Raw genomic sequence first — 14,220 nt, 5'->3', positions numbered from 1 at the left:
GGAGGCTGCTCCCAGGGGGACAGTCCCCCTTCTCTTTCCTTCCGGTTAAGAGGCTGCCCTTTTCTGCACAGCAGCAGTCTGGAGAGGTGGTCACTGACTCCAGGTGACCAGAGATGAGCAGTGACATCTTGTTTTTTCATTTATGAAATGATGGGGATGACTCTTCTAGCGCTGATACCTTAAGCCCCTTCTTCCTCTGGGCCAGGCAGCATCAAGACTCCTAATTCTTGGGCTTTTCACTCTGCCTAATTACTTTCTTTTAAAAATAAAGCTATTTTATTATAATTAAAATAATATATATTTGCTAGACTTTTGAAAACTTTGGAAATGTGAAAAATTTCACAAATGTGAATGCAAATTTGACAACATGTATATACCTTATATGCTACATTTTCATAATACATCATGATAATGTGTCCATCTTTGAAGGCGGTTTGAATGATGGAGCAATAGTTCATCCATCTTGTGATGCACAATATTTTCATTAACTGTTCCTCTGTTGTTGAATGTTGAAACAAGTTCTACTTTATTGCTCCTCTAAAGAATGGCACACATTAACAACAGCAACAACAAAATTCATCGATTTAAATAGCACACACAGCATATTGCATTTTTCTTATTTATCTTGCATATTTTGTTAAATCCAATGACTTTAAGTTTTGGGGGACACCAGTTAAAATGACCACTACCACTGCCATGTGTATATCCATTTTTCACAACCTCAAGTGTCTAGAAACTGGTAATTACGAAAAGACAGGTGGAAAGTACTTTTTTGTTTATCAAAGCAAGTTGAACATATTGGCCACTTACAATTCTTTTGTTAATTGCCTTTGTTCTTTCTTGATTTTTCAAAATTGAGAAATATTTTTTATTCCTTAATATGTTATTGCTTGCATGCTAAGTTGCTTCAGTCGTCTCCAACTCTTTGCAACTTTATGGACTGTAGCCCACCAGCCTCCTATGTCCGTGGGATTCTCCAGGGCAAGAATACTGGAGTGGGTTTCCATGCTCTCCTCTAAGGGGTTTTCCCAATCCAGGGATCGAACCCGAGTCCCGTATGTCTCCTGCATTGGCAGTGGGTTCTTTACCACTGGCTCCACCTGGGAACCCCACATATGTTATTACTTTTTTGCATTTGTGCTTATCTAGGAATGATGTAGGACTAATAGTATATAATAATATTAATGTGATTGAATAAATACCATAAACGCTTTTGTTCTGTTGCTTTCTTTTTAAAACTTTGTTAGAATAATTTTTTTTCAACCTGAGTGACTTTATTATTTTTTTAACTTTACAATATTGTATTGGTTTTTCCGTACATTGACATGAATCTGCCATGGGTGTAATTTTTGTCGGCTCGGGCTGCAAATTGCATGATCAGTTAGGGCAGCTCCCACTGATTTGGAAGCTGATTTGGGGGAGGGACTGAGGAACACTCACCTCAGGTGGCCACTAGGTGGCTCTATCACTCTTGCAGCTCTCCATCAGCGATCTTGAGGTCAGCTGACGTTGAGTGTGTGTATTGGTTATTTGCTTAATCATGTACCCCATGGACTGTAACCGGCCAGGCTCCTCTGTCCATGGAATTCTCCAGGCAAGAATACTGAAGTGGGTTGCCATTTCCTTCTCCAGGGGATCTTCCTGACCCAGGAATTGAACCCAAGTCTTGTGCATTGCAGACAGATTTTTTACCATCTGAGCTATAGGGAAGTCCCTGATTCCCTTTCCCTGTGCTCAGCGACGCTCCTCATTACTGTCTTTGCCTTTTCCTGGAACTCTGTGCCCCTGAACAGATCCCAGCCTGTGCTTTGGGGCTGGTGTGGATCCCTGTGGGTGGCTCTGGGAGCGTATGTGGCACTGAGATTTCTGAGGCCTCAAAGCATAGATGTATTGCAGTCAACACACAGGGCTGCAGTCAGCCTGCTGCTGGCCCCTCACCTGGTCCGTGCCACTCTGGTCCTGTTAGAACAAGCAGCTCAGCATCATAAGCGCAAGTGAGTATAAGGGGTAAGGAGGTCTGGGATGGACATTGTAGAAATATAAGTAGAGGGAGGTGAGTAAGTCCTCAGAGCTCACTTTCTAGAGAAGGAGAGAGGTCGATGAGCAGTCACAGATGCAATAGTAGGACCACTAATTCTGACTGAACATGGGGGTTGCGGAGGGGTGGAGGATCAGAAAGGAACTGATTTCGTGAGGGAATCGACATTTGGGCTGAGTCCTGCAGGATGAGCAAAATTCTTCCGGGCCAAAGGGCACTCCAGACTAAGCTCTGTGTCGCACAAGCCAATACAAACTGTGGGACGGCCTCCAAGAACCACAGATACTCCCAGGTAGCCTGAGCACAGGCGAGAGAGGGCGTAGCCACAAATGGAGCTAGAGGTAGGTAAGGCCAGAAAGGCTGGGCCTTGGAGAGAGCACTGTGGGCCTTGGCCTTGTTTTGTGGGAGGCACACATCCTTCGGAGGATTCAGGCCTTTCCCCCCGCTGGGACTGGTATAGGCTGTTTCATTAGGTTGGCCAAAAATTTTGTTTCTGTAATATCTTACAGAAAAATCTGAATGAACTTTTTGATCAAATATATAGGCAGAGGACTCTTCTTTCCCCTCCCCTTGCCCTGCAATTTTCCAGATTATCGAAAAATGTAGTCAGGACAGCACTTGGGCTTTGAATCACCATAGGGGTGGTTGCTGCAAAAGTGAGGCTCTCCTGTAGGAGGACCACCAGCCCTCCAGAGCACTTGCCATTTAGAACTTAGAAAAGGGAGAGGATCCTCCCTCCACTGTTCTCCTCTCCTAGACGCCCTCCCCTCCCAACCCAAACCGCCCACATTTCCTGTCTTGTCCACTTCCTAAATGGTTCCTGAATTGGCTTGCATCTCTCCATCTCTGCTTTCCACTGCCTCACCTGGTCACAAGCATCTCCTTTGAGCTGTGGAAGCCTTCTAATGCCCTGCTCCTTCTGTTCTTGTCTCTACCCCCCTTTCCAAGGAAGCCAATTATTGAGCAATAAAGAAAATTGTAGATAAGATTAGAGTGCTTTAAAATACTCCAATAGCTTTTGGAATAAAGCCCAAGCTCCCGACCTTGGCCTCCAGGTCCTCAGTGATTGGTGCCCTGTCAGCCTTGCTCTCTAGTCTTGCTCTCCCCATTCCTCACCATGTTCTCCACACTAACCCCTTTTCTCTTCCTGGAACATGATGATGAGTCTGTTTTTATTTCATGGAGTCTCACTGATGGTTTGATGAGAGAGCTAACCTGAGCCATGGAAAGTCTTATCTGCCATTAGGTCAATGGGAAAGAGGAGAGGAGGGAAAGAGATGGACTGGGGCATTGCCTGGCAAAACATGAGAAGGACTCAAGTGAGGCTCGTGGCTCTGGGGATGAGGAGGAGGGAGAAGCTGTGTGAGTTCTCTTGGAGGTTGACTCACTGATTCCCTAGGGCTTAGGGGTTGGCTGGATGGGGAACCCCAAAATATCTTTGGAACTTCCAGGACTGGAAACTGAGACTTGGTGTCAATGCAGAAATTTGGAAATCAGGGGGAAGAGAATCGCTTCAGTGGTGTCCAACTCTTTGAGAATGGACTGTAGCCCACCAGGCTCTTCTGTCCATGGGATTCTTTGGGCAAGAATACTGGAGTGGGTTGCCATGCCCTCCTTCAGGGTATCTTCTCGACCCAGGGATCAAACCCATTTCGAACCTGCATCTCTTATGTCCCCTGCATTGGCAGGTGGGTTCTTTACCACTAGCGCCACCTGGGAAGCCCAACTACTCTTTACTAAACGCTATCTCTGTGTTAGACACTGTGCTTTTATTTTATTTTATTTTTTTGCCACACCATGTGGCGTGTGGAATCTTAATTCCTGGACCGGAAATGAAACCCAAGCCTTCTGTATTGGAAGGCGGAGTCTTAACCACAGGTCCACCAGAGATGTCTGACACTGTGTTTTTTGATACACTGATCTCATTTATTTTTCACAACCCTCACTCACTGTGAGGGGGATGCTAAAAGTATCATTCACTTAGAGATAAAGGATTGGAAGCTCAGCGAAGTTAAACAATTTGTCCAGGCTCACACTTAAACAATAGCAGAATTTGGGAATTAAATCAGGATATATTTGACTCTATATATATGGACTTCCCTGGTGTCTCAGACAGTAAAGAATCTACCTGCAACACAGGAGACCTGGGTTTGATCCCTGGGTTGGGAAGATCCCCTGGAGGAGGGTATGGCAAAGCACTCCAGTGTTCCTGCCTGGAGAATCCCATGGACATAGGAGGCTGGTGGGCTAGAGACCATGGGGTTGAAAAGAGTTGGACACGACTGAGCAACTAAGCACACACACATATTTGACCCCAAAGTTCTTAGACAGTTTCCGTATCTCTGCAGTGACTCTAACATTCTACACACTTGAAAATCTCATAAACTTAAAGGTTTACATGTCTAAGGCTGCACTTGTTTCTTTGAATCAGCACCTTGTCCTGTCACCCTTCAGCTCAGAAATGAAATAACACCACTGTCCACTCTGGAAAAAGCCCGAGGTCAAGGGTGACCCTTGGTTGTTCTCTTTCCCTAACCTCTCAGCCTGTAGTTGTCATTTCTGTCCCAGACCACTCAGTCGCTGAGCTGTGCGCCAGACCCTTCTCGGCTGTTCTCCATGCCTGTCCTCTGTTCTGGCATGATCATGTTTTGTTCTGCACCCTCTCCTTCTGCCTCTGTATCTAATGAAAAGAGCCAGGAACGAGGAGGCAGTAAGGAGATTAAAGGTGAAAAATTAAGTGAGGAATCCTAGAAATAGAATGTGAGGTTAGGAAGGGAACAATGGCTCTTCTAAAGTGATAAAGTCAAGGTTGTAGTGCAGAGGTCAGAATCATGTACAGGGACAACCAGAACTGGGGGTGTCCCTCGTATTTAGTTTTCTTTTTCATGGGCCTGGTGACGCTGTGTGTGGCACAGCCTGTGGCATCCTCCTCATGCCCACACTCCAGCATCTTCCTGGACGAGGGTTCAGAGTGAAGAGGAGAGCACTGAGCAGCCTGGATTGGAGAGGGCCCAAGGGGAAGGCTGGATTGTGTCCTATCAGCAACACCTCACTGCTTCGCAAGGCTACTGACCACCATCACATCCATCACATCCACCACATCCAAACCTGAGGACTTTTCCAGACTGAGGTCTTCCCCAAGTTTGTGAAAGCTGCACAGGTGTCTCCTAAACACCAGGATTCTCAAACTACTGGAAATATATCTTACTCTGAGGCCAAGTTTTTCTATCCTGGAACATCAGTGTGTCTGTATTTATGAGTGTGTTATGTGATGTGTGTGTTAGTGTGTTATCTGAACCATAACTCAGCATCCTCTGTGCTTCCTGGCTGAGTTGTTGTTGTTGTACAGTCACTCAGTCATGTCCGACTCTTTGCAACCCCAATGGACTGCAGCACACGAGGCTTCCCTGCCCTTCACCACCTCCTGGAATGGACAAACTCATGTCCATTGAGTCGGTGATGCCATCCAACCATCTCATCCTCTGTTGTCCCCTTGTCCTCCTGCCTTCAATCTTTCCCAGCATCAGGGTCTTTTCCAGTGAGTCGGCTCTTTGCATCAGGTGGCCAAAGTATTTATTGGAGCTTCAGTGTCAGTCCTTCCAATGAATATTCAGGATTGATTTCCTTTAGGATTAACTGGTTTGATCTCCTTGCCGTCCAAAGGACTCTCAACAGTCTTCTCCAGCACCACAGTTTGAAAGCATCAATTCTTTGGTGCTCAGCCTTATTTATGGTCCAACTCTCACATCCATACGTGACTACTGGGAATCTATAGCTTTGATTATATGGACATTTGTTGGCAAAGTAATGTCTCTGCTTTTTAATATGCTGTCTAGGTTGCTCATAGCTTTTCTTCCAAGGAGGAAGTGTCTTTTAATTTCATGGCTGCGGTTTTACCATCTTCAGTGATTTTGGAGCCCAAGAAAATAAAGTCTGTCACTGTTTCCATTGTTTCCCCATCTATTTGCCATGAGGTGATGGGACCAGATGCCATGATCTTAGTTCTTTGAATGTTGAGTTTTAAGCCAGCTTCTTCACTCTCCTCTTTCACTTTCATCAAGAGGCTCTTTAGTTCTTCTTCACTTTCTGCCATTAGAGTGGTATCATCTGCATATCTGAGGTTGTTGATATTCTCCTGGAAATATTGATTCCAGCTTATGCTTCATCCAGTCTGGTTTCACATGATGTACTCTCCATATAAATTAAATAAGCAGGGTGACAATATACAGCCTTGACGTACTCCTTTCCCAATTTTGAACCAGTCAATTGATCCATGTCCAATCCTAACTGTCACTTCTTGACCTGCATACAGGTTTCTCAGGAGGCAGGTAATGAGGTATTCTCATCTCTAAGAATCTTCCACAGTTTGTTGTGATCCACACAGTCAAAGGCTTTCATGTAGTCAATGAAGGCTGAGTACTACCTAAGAATTGTTTGCAGTTGGGTAGCAAATAGTCTGTCCACGCTGTGGATCCAGAGCATGCTGTAGTGTGAGTCCCATACCTCCGTTTGCATCCTCAAACAATCCTGTGTCAGCCAGTCGAGCAGGGCTGTGTGTTTCAGAGTAAGTCTGACATGAATTCCATCTTGTGAATTATCTTTGGTACTTTTTTTGTTCCTAACGTCTAAAGAACTGGATTTCCATACGTGCTAGAAAGTTGATTTCTAGTTTGCCACTTCCCAAGGGCTTTCAGCTCAGTTCAGTCGCTCAGTCATGTCTGAGTGACTTTTTGCGACCCCATGAATCGCAGCACGCCAGGCCTCCCTGTCCATCACCAACTCCCGGAGTTTACCCAAACTCATGTCCATTGAGTCGATGATGCCATCCAATTATCTCATCTTCTGTCGTCCCCTGCTTCTCCCACCCTCAATCTTTGCCAGCATCAGGGTCTTTTCAAATGAGTCACCTCTTCACGTCTTCACGTCACCTCTTCAGGTGGCCAAAATATTGGAGTTTCAGCTTGAACATCAGTCCTTCCAATGAACACCCAGGACTGATCTCCTTTAGGATGGACTGGTTGGATCTCTTTGCAGTCCATGGGACTCTCAAGAGTCTTCTCCAACACCACAGTTCAAAAACATCAATTCTTCAGCACTCAGCTTTCTTTATAGTCCAACACTCACATCCATACATGACTACTGGAAAAACCATAGCCTTGACTAGACAGACCTTTGTTGGCAAAGTAATGTCTCTGCTTTTTAATATGCTGTCTGGGTTGGTCATAACTTTCCTTCCAAGGAGTAAGTGTCTTTTAATTTCATGGCTGCAGACACATTAAGGGCTTTAAAGATCTTTTAATTTTATGAACTTACTGTGCCAGTTTGGCTTTAGTTCAGACACTATTATGTCTATATTACAGTAAGTTCCTTACATAAGGACCTTCAAGTTGTGAACTTTCAAAGATGCAAATGTGCATCTGGTTCCACCAAGGAACCAGAGCCTGTGCCCGTCAGCGTCAGACATAAGTGACATTGCAGCCTGCCCTTTGTCTCTTATTGCTGACAATCCTTCAGCTCTACCATCTCCCAGCTCCTCTCTGTCCTTCAGTCAGTAACTCTTCTTGCCTATTCACTCAATGCCCACTCCTATATGCTAGCCATTGTACTGTACTATTGTAGTTTACAAGGTACTGTACTATAAAATGTAAAATGTTTTATTTTTTGTGTTTGTTTCTTTTTTATGTACCATTTTTGTGAAAAGCATTATAAACCTATTAAACTATGGTACTATATAGCCAATTTTGTTAGTTGGGTAGTTAGGGTAACTTTCTTGGACTTATAAACAAATTGGACTTAAATGAATGTACTCAGAATGGAATTCATAAGTGTGTAGGAAACACTGTATTATTTTTTGTGTGTGTGGTACAATACACATAGCATAAATTTTACCATTTTAACCATTTTTAGATGTATATCCATTCATCTGTTGATGGACACTGGGGTTTATTCCACCATTTTGCTAGCTTGCAAAGTGCGGCTATGAACAAAGTTGCATGAGTGTCTGTGTCCCTGTTTTCAATTCTTTGGGTATATACCTAGCAGTGGAATTCTATGATGTCTTATTGGTTTTTTAGTTTTTTTTTGTTTGTTTTTTTTTAAGAACTATCTTGGCTCAAATCTGGCTGATCATTTCTGATTTTCCGTTATTTCACAATCTGTAGTCTTGATCCTCATGTAAAGAGGTGATTTCCATAGGCGATAAGGAGACGTGGTCAGTTGTTCAATGGCTGGACTTTCTTTTAAAATTGGGAAGAGCACCTTCCTTCCCCAGATGGGTGCTCTTGCAGCTATGACTTATGTGGTTTGGAATCTTAGTGATATAGAGTTAAAAAAGCAATATTAAACACAGCTGGATTGGAAAAAAGTAGTTTAGAAAGCATTCTGTTAGTTGCTGCTTATTTATTCATGGCGTCACTGAGTCTTCATTGCTGCGTGTAGGCTTTCTCTAGTTGCAGATAGTGGGGACTACTCTCCAGCAGCAGTGATGGTCTTCTCACTGCAACGTCTTCTCCTGTTGTGGAGCTTGGACTCCAGGGCATCGGCTCAGTAGCTGTGGCGCCAAGGCATGTGGGATAAAACGCAGGCCCCAAGCATTGGCAGGAAGATTCTTAATCACTAGACCACCAGGGAAGTCCCCTATTACTTGCTTTGAAGCAAATCAGGGTAATACGTTGGTTGCACTGAAGGCCCTGCTGCCAAATTGTGTGACCTTGGCAAGTTAAGGAAACATGCAATAACACAATAACACAAAAACACAATATGGTTTTGTGTCCATAGCTGAGAGAGAACCGACATCCAAGTCTTGTCAGAAGCATTTGAGGATCTGTATGCCAAACAATTAAAACTATGCCTGGCTCACAGTAGGTGCTAAATGAATATTTGATCTTATGATTATTTTCATTTTCAAAACCAGGGCCATCTCCCACTATCACTTTTCTCTTTTTCCAAATTTTCTTAGGTCAGATGTTTACATGCAGAGTCCGCATCCTATTTCTCCACATCTAGAACCACTCCAGTTTTCACTTTCACCATTTAATTGCCCCCAGATCTTTACTGAAGAAATTGAATTAGTAGTTACCCGTTAGGGCTTCCATTCCTCCCCTGGTCTCTCAACAACTTTTCTGCTGATTTTGGATTCTTCAGCTCCCAATCCCTGTCTCTTCAATGGGGATCCTGGAATTGCCTTTCACATTCTGGTGGTGGTGGTCACCTCCCTGAGAAGTCTGCTTCGGAGTCAGAGCACTTTTCACACCATTACTTAGTGGGCAGTAAGGCCTTTCATTGGTGTGGGATCAAAACCAGTAACCCCTCTCCCCTTCATGAACCAACATAAAGTTTTCCTACAAGCCCTTTTGGAGGAGTTGGAGCTATTAATTTTTCTGATCTAGAATCAGTGTATTATTCCTTATGCAAAGTGGTGGTGGCTGGAGGAGCAGAGAGGAGAGAGACTCACAGAGCAGCCTGCTATCGTTGCTTAGCTGCTCAGTCATGTCCAACTCTTTCGACCCCAAGGACTGTAGCCCACCAGGCTCCTCTGTCTGTGGGATTTCCCAGGTGAGAATACTGGAGCGGGTTGCCATTTCCTTCTCCAGGGGATCTTCCCGGACCCAGGATCGAACTGGCATCTCCTGCATTGGCAGATGGATTCTTTACCATTGAGCCACCAGGGAAGCCCAAATAAATCTTTTGTGATCCCATGGATTGTTGCCTGCCAGACTCCTCTGTCCATGGGATTTCCTAGACAAGAATACTGGAGTGGTTTGCCATTTTCTTCTCCCACAGAACAGCCTGCCCTGCAGCAAAGTCACAGACAGTCTAGGATGCAGAGGAAACAAAAACTTTATTCTTTCATAGGATCAGACAGGGGTGATGACAATCAAGGGGGCAGATACTATAATTTCCAGCAGAGATGAGGTGGGTATCCAGTGGGCTCCTGGAGAGTGGATAGCAAGATCCACTGTGGAGGGCTCAGCCGCTCTCCAGGAGCATCTCAGCAATGGCCAAGGGCTCAGAGACTGGGGTGTTGGGAAGGAAAACACTAGGCTGACAAAGGCTTTGGATTCTTGTTTCCTCTGAAATCACGTGTCTCAGCATCAGGAGGCCAGGTCAGCAGCAGCCTCCAGATCCCTGGCCACAGCCAGAGCGCCCGGACTGCAGACCACCATCACCATCGCAGGAGTCGGAGCTCTGGCGCCGGCAGCGGTGGGACCTGCGGCGCCTGTGGGAGCCCAGGCAGCAGCCGCCCTCAGAGCTGGGGGCGCAGCCTGAGGAGGCTGGAGGCAGACAGTGTGCTGGGCTCTTTGGGGGGCACTTGGGGGAAGGGCACTTGGGAGGGCGCTGGCATTGCTGCTGGTTCTGCTGGCAGGACATCTCAGCGGGAAGTCAGTGAGCCTGGACACATTCAAGGAGAAAAGATCAGTGCACAAGCTCCAGGTCAGTGTCTCCTCTGTGAGCGGTCTTACTAGGGCCTATGCTTCTAATCCCAGCTACCTCCTGAGCTGTGATATTCAGGAGGAAAGCGGAAATGGATCTCAAGTTCAACTGACCTGGCAAGACAGTTCCCTCACTCTCTACTCCTTCCTAGAACCATGCTGTCATCCTCTAAGTGGGCCCCATAGAAACACGGAGGCAAGTACACCCCACTGGGAAGTGACCCCTGGAGGATGTCTGTGTGTGTATGTGTTTCGGAATGATGACTGGGGGGATGCTGAGAGCCAGGGCTCTCGTGTGTCCCAGACCCTGATTCCTCCCACACAAGTTGTTGCTCACTGTCCCCTGCCCTGCCCCCAACTGCTCTCCAAAGTCCCCTTCTTGCTGTCTCCACAGACACCTCTGCTTCTCTCTTCCCCACCAACCCCGAGTTTGTCTCCGCCACACTCCCTGCTGAGGCTCTGTCCCCTCCAGTCACTCACCGCTGCAGTGGAGGCAGAAGGATGCTCCCGAGGAAGATGTGGATGTGGAGCCCAAGGCAGGGGCCCTTTTATCCTGCGCTGGGTGTGTGATGCACCGCCGGAGCATCCTGCTGCTTTCACAATCAGGGGGAGGGTGACACACACTCCCATCCTGGCTTTCCAGCTTCTTCCTGCATCCTTGCCAAGATGTCAGGTGAGAGGGAATCAGGAAATGTGGATGACGACTCAGGTGTGTTGGGGACCTGCCGTTTCTCCTTTCATTCATGCAGCTCAGATGCTTTAATTTCAGCTCTGCCTCTTGCATCTTTGCTGAATGAAGAAATGTGAGGATGTAGACATATATGTGACATATTTCCTGACCTTGAACATTTCAAGTTTAAGTGGACAGACTTCACAGAAACAAAACATATGTCTGATACCGTGTGATTTGTCCTGTGATACAGTTGTCTCCAAATGCCACTGTCTTGTTTCTGCATATTTCCAAGGGTAATGATGTTTTCAGATGTAATTACCTCCTGACATCTGGAGATATTGAGTGGTCTGAGACCACTGGACCCTGGGGATGAGATGTGTTGGGCAACAGATGTAGGGTGGGGTGCAGAGAGACCCCTTAAGAGAACTAAGACAGAATTATATAAATGAGCAGTTTAAGTATCAAAAGGACGCACAATAGTTGAGATCACAAGACTCATACTTGTGAGAAAAATCCAGTTTGTCCATAGTTAGTTTCCTGTGAGATACAATGATATTGATTATAAGAAATAAAATGATCTCCTAGTGTGAAATGCTTCATGTGATTGATGAGAGTCATGCAGATGATTTGTCCAATATGATGCTGTTGATGAGGCTGATGATGATGGTGATATTATATACATCACATTTAGTGGAACAGATCCGAGAGTTTCTCAGGTTTGTATATGATGATTTTGTATAAAAATCTGAATCCCATTTTCCCATTGCATTTTAAAAATGATTTTATTTATCTATTTGGTTTTGTGGCTGTGCTGGGTCTTCGTTCCTGTGTAGCTTTTTCTCTAGTTGTGGCGAGCAGGGGCTGCTGTCTGGTTGCTGTGTGCTGACTTCTCATTGCAGTGGCTTCTCTTGTTGCAGAGCACAGGCTCCAGGCTGCGCGGGCTTCAGCAGTTGCAGCCCCTGCACTCTAGAGCCCAGGTTCAGTAGTTGTGGTGCTCAGGCATAGTTGGGCTTTCCAGGTGGCTCAGTGGTAAAGAATCCACTGTCAATGCAGATGATGCAGGAGATGCAGGTTCAATCCCTGGGTCAGGAAGATCCCGTAGAGGGAGGAATGGCAACCCTCTCCAGTATTCTTGCCTAAAACATTCCATGGAGAGAGGAGCCTGGCAGGCTATAGTCCATAAGGTCCCAAAAAGTCAGACGTGACTGAGCAACTGAGTACACATGTAAAAGCTTATTTGCTCCATGGCATGTGGGATCTTCCTGGAGCAGGGATCAAACTCAGGTTTCCCACATTGGCAGAGGATTCTTTACCACGGAAGCCCCCCCACTGGATTTTTTTTTCAAGTACTAGAGGTGAATTTGCCGTTGATTTCATCTCTACTATCACAATAGCTGCATTTTGCTGTTTGTTTCCAAAAGAATACAGTCAGAAGTACAACAGAAATTTAATTATTTATATTTAAATTAAACACATTTTTAAATGAAATATTTTTATGGTAAATATGTGTGATTATTTTCTGTATTTTATTGCTTTTAGGTACAAAAGTCCCTATACAGATTTGCACTTTACAGCTTACCTACTTTAAAGCCTGGGGGTTCCCTATTTTATTTTGAGTTGTGTATGGCAGAATGAATTGAAGTGGTACATAAAGAATAGTAACTTGGGGATGAGGGAATGGGGAAGGGTCAGAGCTGGCACTGACCTTCTGTGCTGATATTCTCCTGCCTTAAGAAGGCATCTCTTGCTGAGGGGATAAGTAGGCTTAGCCCTAGGACTGTGCTGGAGTCCTCACATTGTGTGGGTCCTCACATTGTTGAGGACCCACCAATTGATGGTGCATTGGAAGGAATTACTAGTGAATGGTGATATTGGTCCTTTCTCATATGAGACTAGTGATAATACAGAAGTGGGACATACAGTATCGAAAACCTCCTAGCCAGCTTTCCTGGTTTTGCTGGTGATGGAGGCTATCAGAATGCAAGATATGAAAATGGCCATTCTAATGATGGCATGCTCCTAGGGAGCTCAGATCTTCTAAAATGTCCATCATGGTTCCTGGTCTGTGACTTTGGATGGAGACACCACCTTTTGTCTTTCTTCTTACAGGTTGATATTTGCCTTGAGTCCCTTCCCCTTACTAACTGTCCCACCAACTCTCCTATGTAATTCCTTCTCCTTTAAGTCATTTCCTTTACTTAATAAACTTCTGTTGAGCATCATCTATATTCCCCATGCAAAGACCACCAGGAGTACACATACAGTAGAACAAAGTTGTGTTGATTGGCTTGCTGCAATGATATAGTACATGATGGGGAAATATTAAGATGTGCTCGCTAAAGAATTTGGGCTCGTGTTAGGTAATTTTGGTGTAGGGCTCAAGTGAAGTGAAAGTTGCTGAGTCATGTCCGACTCTTTGCGACCCCATGGACTGTACAGTCCATGGAATTCTCCAGGCCAGAATACTGGAGTGAGTAACGTTTCCCTTCTCCAGGGAATCTTCCCAACCCAGGGATTGAACCCAGGTCTCCCGCATTGCAGGTGGATTCTTTACCTGCTGAGCCACAAGGGAAGTCCAAGGGTTCAAGGAAATGAAGCTTTCTTTTGGATTGGGTGCTATAAGAAAACAGAGGTACTTCTGTGATAGGGTATCTTAATAATTTTTAGTGAGAAAACAAGAGCAATGGGACAAGGCTAAAGGCTAATTGAGTTAGACATTATGGAATTGAGTTGAATAGTATGAAAAGATATGACACTGAAAGATGAATACCTCAGGTTGGTAGGTGCCTAATATGCTCCTGGAGAAGAGAAGAGAAAGAACTCCAGAAAGAATGAAGAAGCTGAGCCAAAGCAAAAACAATGCCCAGTTGTGGATGAGACTGGTGATGGAGGTAAATTCTGATGCTGTAAAGAACAATATTGCATAGGAACCTGGAATGTTAGGTCCATGAATCAAGATGAACTGGAAGTGGTCAAACAGGAGATGGCAAGAGTGAACATCAACATTTTAGGAATCAGTGAACTAAAATGGACTGGAATAGGTGAATTTAATTCAGATGATCACTCTATCTACTACT

At 45.0% G+C, this 14,220-nt stretch overlaps 1 protein-coding gene across 1 annotated transcript; it reads right to left on the bottom strand.

The window, feature by feature from the left end:
• Nucleotides 1–10,144: 10,144 nt before the first annotated feature.
• LOC138985787 (late cornified envelope protein 3B-like) lies at nucleotides 10,145–10,408 on the bottom strand. Its single transcript, XM_070363399.1, has one exon. It carries the CDS (start codon nucleotides 10,406–10,408, stop codon nucleotides 10,145–10,147), a length of 264 nt encoding a protein of 87 aa, XP_070219500.1.
• Nucleotides 10,409–14,220: the final 3,812 nt, after the last annotated feature.

This window comes from Bos mutus, chromosome 3, assembly GCF_027580195.1.
Source record: "Bos mutus isolate GX-2022 chromosome 3, NWIPB_WYAK_1.1, whole genome shotgun sequence".
NCBI classification, from domain to species: Eukaryota; Metazoa; Chordata; class Mammalia; order Artiodactyla; family Bovidae; genus Bos; species Bos mutus.
The sequence above is the reverse complement of the archived record's forward strand: the minus strand, read 5'-3'. Positions and strand labels throughout refer to the sequence as shown.